The 12,393-nt window shown below is 35.3% G+C and overlaps 1 protein-coding gene across 2 annotated transcripts; it reads right to left on the minus strand.

Annotated features, from left to right (window-relative positions):
- Nucleotides 1–1,454: 1,454 nt before the first annotated feature.
- LOC117328105 (adrenodoxin-like) lies at nucleotides 1,455–8,934 on the minus strand. 2 transcript variants are annotated; one of them, XM_033885470.1, is made up of 4 exons: nucleotides 8,734–8,934; nucleotides 7,112–7,218; nucleotides 3,488–3,620; nucleotides 1,455–1,748 (listed from the first exon to the last, which is right to left on the minus strand). In XM_033885470.1, the coding sequence occupies exons 1-4, from the start codon at nucleotides 8,907–8,909 to the stop codon at nucleotides 1,652–1,654; spliced, it is 513 nt and encodes a 170-aa protein (XP_033741361.1). In that variant the 5' UTR covers nucleotides 8,910–8,934; the 3' UTR covers nucleotides 1,455–1,651. The 2 variants fall into 2 exon arrangements, with proteins under 2 accessions (XP_033741361.1, XP_033741360.1); XM_033885469.1 differs by lacking the exon at nucleotides 7,112–7,218 and adding an exon at nucleotides 6,910–7,022 and having other exon boundaries at nucleotides 8,734–8,932.
- Nucleotides 8,935–12,393: the final 3,459 nt, after the last annotated feature.

Below are 12,393 nucleotides of genomic sequence, written 5' to 3' on the forward strand. Positions count from 1 at the left end.
ATAGCGGTTCTATTCACTGCATGGAAACCCATTAATTTTTCAGTTCAGATCTGAATGGAGCAAAGTTGGAATAAGAGATTTTTTCGACATAGCCGTATAATATTCTTTTGGCCCCGGATATGACGCGACAGGTGGCGTTACTGGTCAAGATGAAATATGTGATTGGTCAATGTAGCGGTAAATGCAAAATGCAGTTAAAAACGAAACAAAGTTAAGATCGAATGCAAGCTGATTAGGTGGATGTATCTTTTTTTAATGACACATTGATAAAATTATATTCCTGATTCGAATACAGTCTTATTATCACCAAAAATGATTCAAACTGATCTAATTTTATTAGTTCGTTGATTTAATTCACCAGCAGTTTTACATTATAACCACAAACATTAAAACTATGCCATTTATCTTTTTTGAAGATACTTCTTGTTCAATGCATTTCTGTAATGTACATTGCAGTTTTAACATACTCATTTGACAACAGTTGATGTAGTCACTGTACACTCCTCAGACAAATACATTCAGGGCGCTCAAAATATTACATTGCTCTTGTCAAAATTTGTTATTATCAGGTTATGGTTAAAAAACTTGTACGACTTAATTGGAGGACAAGGAATTGTTTTTTTCCTGTTAAACAGAGGAGACACAGAGGAGCTGTAAGAGTTGCAGTAAACATTTAATTTTTTATTTAATACTCATTTAACAATAGTTCTGAAAGCAATATTTACCAGGTAACAACAGAAAATGCTGATATAGCATAAAGCATTCTCGTAGGAATGGTGCTGTGTTATGTATAAACATAAAAATAAGATGTCTCTATTGTCCATGATAAAGCTACAAAATCCTTTGCTTTTTCGACAAACTTTCTTTTTCTATTTTATTCATCTTTAATAAGAAACAAATCGAAAATTGAATGGTTTCCTGCTGAATTTCACACATCATTCACTTGGTTGACTGAATATTATACTGATATTTTTTACTAGAAAATTGAATGGTTTCCTGCTGAATTTCACACATCTTTCACTTGGTTCACAGAATATTATACAAAAAAAAGCTCTACAAAAACACTATACCGATACGTGACAGTCATAAAGTAGGATTTCTGACCAATTGACTCAATTATTCACCTCGTGAAACATATCTGTGAAAATATATCAAACGTTCTGATCAAGCTTGATTAAAAGACCACTTTCATATAATAGGTTTGAAATTTGCCGCTTTCTTTTCATCATTTCTCAGCCTCATTGAAAGTATTTTGAGTGTTGATTTTTAATATCCATGATTTCAACTCTGAATATTGTAGAGTGTTTGCCTTTTTCAAGTAAATGTTAAAATATGCTTTCATACATCTTCACTGTGATATCTGTTTAAGAAATCAAGAAGACTGGCTACTGAGTATGGGATTATCACTGGTAATATACCAGAATGTGTGTAAATAGACAAATATGATGTCGACATACAAAACAGTATTTACTCAGACTCTCACGTCTTACAAGAGGCCATCACATTCCCTTCTCCTCATGGAACAGGATATATAGATATCAACTGCACTGGTTTGAAAACTAGCACAGTCATCAGAATCAATGATAATTACACTGGTAAAAGTTGAATGTTAACAAGTTATCAGGATAAAGACCACAGGATTCAGCTAGTGCTAGGAAGGGTCACGAGCATCCACAACTGAGGTTGGCACCTGTACTTGAAGTCCGTCCATGTCTTTGGTAACTATTACTTGACAACCCAAACGTGACCTGTAGAAAAAGAAAATTCCGTGATACATTAAAAAAAGAGTAGTTATAATAAGAACAGGTTAAGGTAAAAATCTTCTCTCAGATTCCTGAAGAATATGATTATCTAACCCTTGAATATAAAATAGATATGCAGCATCTCGTTTGATCTACAATAATGTTCAGAAAATGTACAAAGGAAATTTTTACATCAACTGACCTGGACAAAACATAAAAATGTCCTAGAAGTTCAACAGCAGGGAAACCTGTGTTCGACCATAGGTCATTTTATTAGTACCTGTATTACATTTGTATACCTAAGGTCATTAGTACCTGTGTTAGACCTAAGGTCATTAGTACCTGTGTTAGACCAAAGGTCATTAGTACCTGTATTATACCTAAGGTCATTAGTACCTGTGTTAGACCTAAGGTCATTAGTACCTGTGTTCGACCATAGGTCATTAGTACCTGTATTATACCTAAGGTCATTAGTACCTGTATTATACCTAAGGTCATTAGTACCTGTGTTAGACCTAAGGTCATTAGTACCTGTGTTCGACCATAGGTCATTAGTACCTGTATTATACCTAAGGTCATTAGTACCTGTATTAGACCTAAGGTCATTAGTACCTGTGTTCGACCATAGGTCATTAGTACCTGTGTTAGACCATATAGGTCATTAGTACCTTTGTTGGACCATAGGCCATTAGTACCTGTGTTGGACCATAAGGTCATTAGTACCTTGAGTTAGATCATAGGCCATTAGTACCTGTATTAGACCATAGGTCATTAGTACCTGTGTTCGACCATAGGTCATTAGTACCTGTGTTGGACCATAAGGTCATTAGTACCTTGAGTTAGATCATAGGCCATTAGTACCTGTGTTAGAACTAAGGTCATTAGTACCTGTTTTAGACCATAGGTCATTAGTACCTGTGTTAGACCATAAGGTCATTAGTACCTGTGTTAGACCATAAGGTCATTAGTACCTGTGTTAGACCTAAGGTCATTAGTACCTGTGTTAGACCATAAGGTCATTAGAACATTGTTTTAGACCATAAGGCCATTAGTACCTGTGTTAGACCATAGGTTATTAGTACCTGTGTTAGACCATAGGTTATTAGTACCTGTGTTAGACCATAAGGCCATAACTAGTACCTTGAGTTAGACCATAGGTCATATGTACCTGTGTCAGACCATAGGTCATTACTACCTGTGTTAGACCTAAGGTCATTAGTACCTGTGACATAAGACCATAGGTCATTAGTACCTGTATTAGACCTAAGGTCATTAGTACCTGTATTAGACCATAAGGTCATTAGAACATTGTTTTAGACCATAAGGCCATTAGTACCTTGAGTTAGACCTAAGGTCATTAGTACCTGTGTTAGACCATAAGTCATTAGTACCTGTATTAGACCATAGGTCATTAGTACCTGTGTTAGACCATAGGTCATTAGTACCTGTATTAGACCATAGGTCATATGTACTTGTGTAAGACCATAGGTCATATGTACTTGTGTAAGACCATAGGTCATAAGTACCTAGGTTAGACCATAGGTCATATGTACTTGTGTAAGACCATAGGTCATAAGTACCTAGGTTAGACCATAGGTCATATGTACTTGTGTAAGACCATAGGTCATAAGTACCTAGGTTAGACTATAGGTCATTGGTGTTCCCAACTAGAGGCCTAAAACAATATTTTTACAGCATTAACTTCTTTATTAAATAAATGTTTCAATAAAAAGCTAAATCCTTACGTGTTTGTTAAGCCATATGCCAAGTCCAGCATGTCTAGTTCTTCGTCTGTTGGTTTTTCTGGTATCTTGTCATAATCCTCTTGCTTGAAGATTAGGTGGCATGTGGAGCATGCTAGGGTTCCCTCACAGGCACCTGCAGCCAGAGTAGAGCATTCATATCAAACAAGAAGGCTGAACAAGTCAAAACTAATGCCAGTATTATCAGGATTACTGCACAAACATAAGTTCAGAAAGGGAGAATAGATTATAAAGATAGCATTAATTCAACATGATGTAAAACAGATTGGGCCCTCTTTTCATGGCTTAAAAAGTAAAAGAGGCTTAAATATTTGGTTCAGTAGAACAAGGTAAATGTCCAATTTCAACGTCACTCATGACAATGAAATAAAAATTAATAAAACAAATGGACACAATTCTAAAGAAATGTAGTTAAATGTTACTGTTATTATATATCGATATGTAGACACAGTTAGTTACGCTAATAATACCCAGTGAGCCTTTTGTAAATGCATCAGGTGTCCTGATTCTTTTCCTAACATCAGATCTCAGTAAATACTTGCATTCAAATTCAACAATTCTATATTTTATAAGAAATATTCACAACATACTTCATTTTAAATGACTACCAGCTGTCAATCATTTTGTTTTTGTGATCTTAAAATTACACAAGCAGAATAGGAGAACATGTTACAGCTAGGGAACCTATACATATAGAATTTGAGATCCATGCAGCACTTCATGAGAAATGTCAACTTTCAAAATTCATGAAACATTTTGCCTTTGTGATGGTAACCAAGGGGCCCTTCGTGTGAATATAATGCTGTTGATGTATCCCCCATAATCATCACGAAGTAATGTGCCCGTATAAAGGAGATTGACTTTTGACATTTGGGCAGGCTATAATGGAAATATAATAATCAATTTGTAAGCTTTGTCTTTTTAGATTTAAACCTAAAATATGTTCACATTGTCAGTGATCATCTTTTCCCTTGACCTTTGACCCATTGCCATTGACCTTGATCTTTGGTCAGTTGATCATGTTTTCTTGTTTAATTCCAGCCAACTTTGCTTCCTAAAGCCAAATTTGACATTGGCCTTTAATTGACCCAGTGATTTTGAATGTGATCAGTTGACTCTTTGTTTAATTCCCCTGTTAAAAAGGCTTGAGATATGGTCCCCTTTCCGAGACAAGCCAGTTTGGTCAGTATAATGTGAACGAGTAGGGTGTCTTGCTGGGTATTTTAACCCATCGGCTTCAGGGAGGAATCACTACAGAGTCAGCATCAGTTCTACGTTATCACAAGGAGACAAAAAACATATCGCAGCACACCAAAGCACACAGGCATAAAATACATGCATGCATTGCACTCAGGGGAGGCTGTACTGAAATGGCTATAATATATATATTAGGACGTTAATTATATAAACAATACCAACCAATACTAAACGAACTATCAAAGAAAAGATACTAAATTGGATCATGTTGTCCTTTGATCTGGTGACCTTGACCTTTGGTCAAGTGACTCTGTTTAATTCTGACCAACTTTGCTTCATCATGACATTCTACTAGCAAAATATTAACCTCGACCCTTGGACCTAATGAATTTTGACCTTGACTTTTACCTTTTGCATGAACCCCTATCATACACATCTGCATGTCACAATGCATCACAGTGTGCTACTATGTCAAATGTCACAATGTTTGACCCTCTGTAAGAGACCTGTGCAATATTTCCCCCCATTACTATTTTTAGTTGACTTTAGGATTTTTTTGAATACCTATTACACATCTGCATTTCCCAGTATATCAAAATGTGAAATTTCAGAGTTTGGCCTTCTATAAGGGCTTTATATGATGTATTATACTACATACCAAGTTCTATTTTCAGTAAGTTATCTTGACCTTGACCTTAGAAACTTTTGAAACCCCTATTGCACATATGAACACAGTATATAATACCATATTAAGTTTCAGAAAGGTGTCCCAAATTGGCATTCTGGATTTTCAGATAATCTCCAGAAACAGATTTAAAGGTGCTGATGGACAGACATACAGACTGACAGACAGTAATTACTATAGGGCATCCACGGTCTAGAGCCCTTATAATTTAGTAATGATGCATCACTAAGCACCATAGGAAGCCTACAAATAAATATACAATGTATAACAATATATATGTCACAATCCCTGAAAAATACAGATAGACCAAAGGTAACCTACAGATGAATTTTGAGAAAGACTGATGTAGGTACATATTGAGAAAAAATCATAACAAACTTTCATTTGTCAAAATTCAAGATGGCCACCTGTCATTTTGTTTTTTTCTGATTATATTACTCAGTCTCAAAAATTGGACATGCCAAACTAGAGTCAAGGGGATCAAACATGAAATTTGAGAAGGCAAATGTTAACAAAGATAACAAACTTTAACTGGTAAAATCCTAGTTAACTGAAAGTCCATACTGTTTTACCTATTTGTTGAATAATTGAATATCATGAACTACTAGAGAAAAGGGAGAAACAAAACATTGATTTTCAGAAAGATCCATGCAGTACTATATATCTCCAACTGTCAAAATCCAATATGGCTACCTGTCTCAAAACTAAACCTGTGCAGCCCTACTAGGACCAACGGAAACCTACATAAAACATTTGAAAGAGATCCTTCCTGTGCTTTCGAAGAAACAGCAGTAACAAGAATTGTTTTAGAGCAGCAGGATGACAGATAAAGGTCATGATGGTGGGATAAAAATATGGATGTCACATATAACAACAGTGAACAATACTGCACACACAGTCTAATATTTGGCATATTTAGAGTACTGTATCCCTTCCACTTACATTTACAATATATATATATAATGACACTTAATTCAAACATGTCTGACAACAAAATTATTATAAGTTCAGGGACCTTTTCTTCTATACCAAGTAACAAAATTTATATACATGTATCATATATCTGGAAGGATACATGACATATAAAATGGTTCCTGTGTTTTTCCCAGATCTGGGATGCAATTGCCAGGAATATAATCATGAATTAGAATATATATATACCACAAAAAGATGGAATTTCATGCCTCAATATGTATTATGAATTCCCATTAGGAAGTGAAAACTGGAACACAATATATCACAACATATAAATGTATGCTAGTGTAACAAAGAGCATAATAAATGTGAAATAAATCGAGTAGAGTGTACCTTCGCTAGTATTAAATCAAATCTGGGGCCTCTGGTTTACTATATTCTTATGCTCAACTATTCGAGCTAAAGACAAGTTATAACTAGCTGAGCAGTATATTGTGAGTCTTAATGTCACCAGTATTTACCAGGGTTACATTTTTTCTATCTAGCTGATGATCATTACTTGCCTGATTGGGAATTACATGAGATTTTTAAGAAAGAGAGAACTAACCAAATCCATCTATATCTATATCATTGTCGATAATAATATCCAATAGGTTTTCCCCCACCGCAGCTGTCGTTGTGAGCTTTGATCCGTCACTTTGGACAAAATGTACTGTTACCCTGAAAGCATAAATACAAATTTGTTCAAACTGTTCCATTATGTGGGAACTAGTAGCATCTATATTAATAATTTGTGTAGATGTGTATACCTTCCAGTTCTACATCGTTGTCAATAGCCGCTGTAAGAAAAGATTCACCAACTTCAACTGTGGCTTCTATCTCATCACCATCCCTGTCCATAAAGTACACTTGCACCCTGTATCACAAATACAAGCAGGTACACAAACTGTGGTAATTTTATTTCAAGAGTTTTAGTAGCCCGAGTTTCCTCTGGCCCTGACACCATGTCTGGTATAGGGCCAGATCTAGAGCGCACTACTTTATGAAAACGTGGAATTTTCCGACACCGTTTGGTGTCGCTAAATATGCGGTGCAAATATACTATAAAATCAGATGTGACATAACATGTACACCTACCTTACATATATGGATAAATGAGATATTTATTTACCCCACAACACCCATTTAGTCCCATCTAGGTGTTTTATTCCGTCCGTATAGACCCACACTTTACGCTATAGTCAAAATTTCATACTGTTGACCCTCCATTTTATAAGTGACAGTACAACTGACCACCCGAATTGGAACGCAATGGACTGAAAAGACCACATATGATTTATTGTGTTTTTCTTCTTACATGGTTTAAATCAAGAAAACTATTGAGCTTGTTATTTTCCAAAACCTGTTATATATAATTCAAAAATTCATTATTTATAAATTATAAGCGGTAAAATATATAGAAATAAATGTTGTATTTTTTTCTTTTCGCTCCATCGTGCACCGATTAGGGTAATTAGGCCGCCCGCGACCTACATAGTTAACAATATGGCGTCGAGTGAAGTATGAAATTTTGACTAGCGTAAAGCGAGGGTCTATACTGACGGAATAATTAAAAAACACCTATACTGGACTAAATGGGTGTTCTGGAGTAAATAAATATCTCATTTATCCATATATATAGTTTATATGTAAGGTAGGTGTTATGTTACATCCGATTTTATTGTATTTGCACTGAATTTTTAGCGACACCAAACGTTGTCGGAAAATTCCACGTTTTGATATAGTACACATTAATATTAGTAGTGCACTCTGGCCCTTCATGTCACCATGCAGACATGGTGTCGGGGCAAGAGGAAACCTGGGCTAGAGTTTTAGTTGAACAAATCATGGTATGCATTAACATGTACAGTGAACACATGCCGCATACATTACATTGCTTAAATTTTGAATTTTCTTTTAAATATAAGATTAATTTAAGATAGCATCTGTCACCTGCTCTACTAATTTCTAACCAATAACACGATCGAATGTCCACAATCATCATGTTGGATTAGGTTTTTAATTAGTTTAAAATTACCAGAACTAGAGTCTCCGATCATAACTAACAAGACACAGAGTAAGTTAGGTATGCCTATATGAAGGTCACAACTGCAGTACTGTAACAACACATAGAAATGAGCCAGTTACTCAATATAACGGGGTCAAAAAGTGAACCTGAACCCATCAAACCATCTGACATTCATACAAAGTTCAAAAGGAAGCATTTTCAAGAAGCTTTCGCCCATGGAAACTTCACTATTGTCAATGGAACAGAAGCTATAACATCGTACTTAACATGGCATTTATCAGTACGTCGAATGTCGTATGAACAGTTAATCACAATGACCCAAATGACACTGTCAAGAACTCACTCGGTCATAGACTAACTTACGTTTCTTTCTTCGGTTTTGGCACTGTAGATGAAAATCTGTGTCTGCTTGCAGAATTCCTGTGTTGTGTTTTTCTAATTAACACTGGAACAGTACATGGATTCACTCGATTGACACATGACGCAAATTTAGGAATCAGAAATCTCAAGCTACCGGCTCTGCAAGCCATCTTTCTCATGTGTGAACTTGGTTGTTACAAATTACGGAACAAGTACGTTATAATAAATACGGAATGAATACGCGTAGGCGAACCAGTGGAAGTAAAGAAGCTTATAGTCTTACATCAGAGATAGATTAGACGTAGTTTGATATTAGCTATTGTTAATTTCGCGAGTAAAAAACAACAACACCACAATGCACTGATTTTGTTGGTAAGATCAATTTTTTCTCATCGTCTTAGGCGCGGACCTACGTCAGATAAAAGATAAAAAAAAATAGCCTCTCTCGAGTATGACCCGCCCCACGACTATATATATCCTAGACCTAAAATAATTGTTTGTGAGAGCAGAGACCTATATACTATCAGAGACCTATATACTAGGGACTCGCAACAACCGCTTTTCTCGCATAGTCACGACCTCACCTATTGTTCTCATAACCGGAGGTATATTTAGCACGAGATCTAGCGAGACCAAGCGCTGCGGCTGCGCAATAGGTGGATATCGGAGTTGTTTATATTAGTGACATGTGCCGTGCAGAGAGATGGCGACGACTGTCTGTGCATATGTGTCACCGCGTTTGGCCGAGATAACTTCACACTGGCGATAGTTATACCTATGCACTACATAATGTATATCGGAAGATGTGAACAACGATATTTAAGTAGTGTCTAACCGAAAAAAGCACCATTTTTCCGTTAAAGATTCATATAGAAACACATGGAAAATGTCGTCCGATTTTCTGCCATTAGACGATGATCTAAATTTAGATGATATAGAGAAATATACTGACGACGATTCTTATATTTTCGATAGTGATACTGACTTCAGTCAGTGCTTCCCTAATTATACCGGACTCTTACAAGGGGAAATATAATCACCTGTGTTATTTTCTTTGTATCTAAATACACTTTATTAATGACAACTGTCCAAGTATTGAATTACAGATGCTTAATCTTTTCTTGCTAATGTATACATACCGACGACATGGCTTTATTTGTTAACTGCCCAGAAGATTTACAAATTATGTTTGGATATATTTGTTAACTGCCCAGAAGATTTACAAATTATGTTGGATTCTGTATATGCATATACCATAAAATGGAATCTGGAGGTCAATGTTGATATAACTAAAATCATGGTGTTTAGAAATTGTGGACGAATAAAAAATAATGAGCCATGGAAATATAATAATGACAATATAGAAATTGTTGACAGTTTTAAATTATTGGGTATGCTGTTCAACTACAATGGGAAGTTTTACAAAACACAAAAACATTTTGCAGAACAAGGCAGAAAAGCTTTATTTTCTCTGACAACTTCTCTTAGAAATCATTGCTTGAATGTAGAAACTTATTGTTTTATTTTTGATTCGTATGTAAATAGTATTTTACGTTATGCATCGGAAATATGGGGATTTCATAAAGCACCAGATGTCGAAAGCGTACATTAGAAATTCTGTTAAAAAAAAATACTTAATTTAATAAGGTGCCTAAATCAACTTGCAATGACTGTTTACTGTGAATTGGGTAGATTACCATTAACTATTATGAGAAAATTAAGAGTGTTCAAATATTGGTGAAACAGTCGGATAATCTGGTATTGAAAACATGTCTTGATGAAATGGTAAATGAGAATGACATGTGGATATGTGACATTAAGAATGAAGTAGCCGCTTTAGGTATTGAGTACATGTTTTATTCTAATTCACCAGTAGACTATGTTTTTAAAAGCATTGAGCAGAGATTGACCGATGTTACAAAACAAAACATGTTAACAGATATCTAGTTCGTCGAAAGGTAGATTATATATCGATATCTGATAGATAGCCACTGTGTACAGTTTTAAACCTATAGAAACTAAATATAAATGTATGTGGAGCATCCTCACACAAATTAAATATAGAAATAGGTAGACATAATAATATTACCCAAAGAAATATAACCTGTAACAATTGTGATTTGTGTGACATCGAGGGCGAGTTTCATTTTTTTTGATATGTCCATTATATACAGGTCTGAGGGTAAAATGTATAAAACAATATTACTACAAAAGACATTCTGTTTTTAAATTAATCCAACTATTATCTGTTAATAATGTTAGAGAGTTGTCAAATTTAGGTTACATGTAATATCTATATTTGGCTTGCAAAAGACAAAATTTATTAGTGTAGATAATTTTATATTGAACAGTTTTCATGTACATGTATGTATAACACTCTCCTGTACACATCTGTAGTTGTTTAATGTTATATATCTTGTATACCTATAGGCCTTATAGGCCTACCCCTGTGGGCTTATGTATCGAAACAACGGCATCAGATAGCTGGGTATTTACCTTGTGTAAATGCAATACGTATTTTCTGCTTGCTAGAAATACTTTTCTTCGGTAATACTCATGAGTAAACTTAATCAACAAGACAATTCGGCAGTACCCCACCGAATGTGAATTTTGATATGATCAATTTCATTTATAGCATTTAATCTGGTGGAATCTGATATACACGTCTCTGGTGGTATGAATGTAAATTAATTCAGTAGACTACATATATATTTAACCCCAAGTCTCTCGAGTAAGATGAACCCATGTCCCAAGTAAAAACAGTTTCAGTGGCAAATAGTGTAGGGGATAGGGCTTGGACACTTCTCTTTTCTTTCGTTCTCTTTGATGAATGTCAAAGGTCAAACTAAGTCCGAGTGGTATAACTTTTGGTACATGACACAGCCCAACCTGTGGTTTTATTGTTACTACCTACACGTGTTGTTGATGAAGCCTGTTGCCCCAGTAACATAGATTTTAAAATCCAATAACGAATTTCTGATGTATGAGAAACTATTTCCTCTACTCCAGCGGAATTCGCGGAGCAGAATGTTTACTGTATTAAGTTCAGTCAACCCTCCCCATTCACAAATAACAAAGACTAATCGGTCGCATTAAAATCATTTCTATTGTTCTTTGAAATAATTATTGGGAAAGGTCACAACCTGGAAATTAGATCGGGCTCACCAGGTGTTCCGTGTCATTACTGTACAAAACATCGTGTACATTTCTACATCTAATAACCAGAAAGTCGGTCGTATCTAACATGCTACTAGGATGTCTGTCCCCATCGGCCACGTGTTTTACTAGAGAATATATAGCCAACTTCCTTATAAAAGTTCTTTTGTAATATTTGACCTAATCTGTTTTATATATGATAAAAATGAAATGTGACTGGAAATCTCATAAATATCCCCAATTACATACAAATAGTTTTGTCTCGCTGGTTAAGGATGTGAGTTATTGTACAAACGACACACAATATTAACACACACACCCTCCTTCGATACAATTTGAATGTTAGGAACAGAACAGTAGAACCAATAATTCATCAATCGTACAGCTATTTCGTCCTTCTAGGACTCGTCAATGTTAGGCCTAACCCAAATTCGTAACCCTAAAGTGGTTTGACGTTTTGTCGACATTTTTATACCCATCTGACGTAGATTGACGTGAAGCTGGTAT

This window comes from Pecten maximus, chromosome 5, assembly GCF_902652985.1.
Source record: "Pecten maximus chromosome 5, xPecMax1.1, whole genome shotgun sequence".
Taxonomy (NCBI): domain Eukaryota; kingdom Metazoa; phylum Mollusca; class Bivalvia; order Pectinida; family Pectinidae; genus Pecten; species Pecten maximus.

Bases quoted from the DNA above. Each gene is read 5' to 3' on its own strand.
- LOC117328105 (XM_033885469.1), bottom strand. From the start codon at position 8,909: ATGAGAAAGATGGCTTGCAGAGCCGGTAGCTTGAGATTTCTGATTCCT. The intron at 3,621-6,909 runs GTTAGTTCTCTC...CTCTGGCTGCAG, and splicing joins TATAGATATAGATGGATTTG to GTGCCTGTGAGGGAACCCTA. The intron at 1,749-3,487 runs GTAAGGATTTAG...CTTTTTCTACAG, and splicing joins GCATATGGCTTAACAAACAC to GTCACGTTTGGGTTGTCAAG.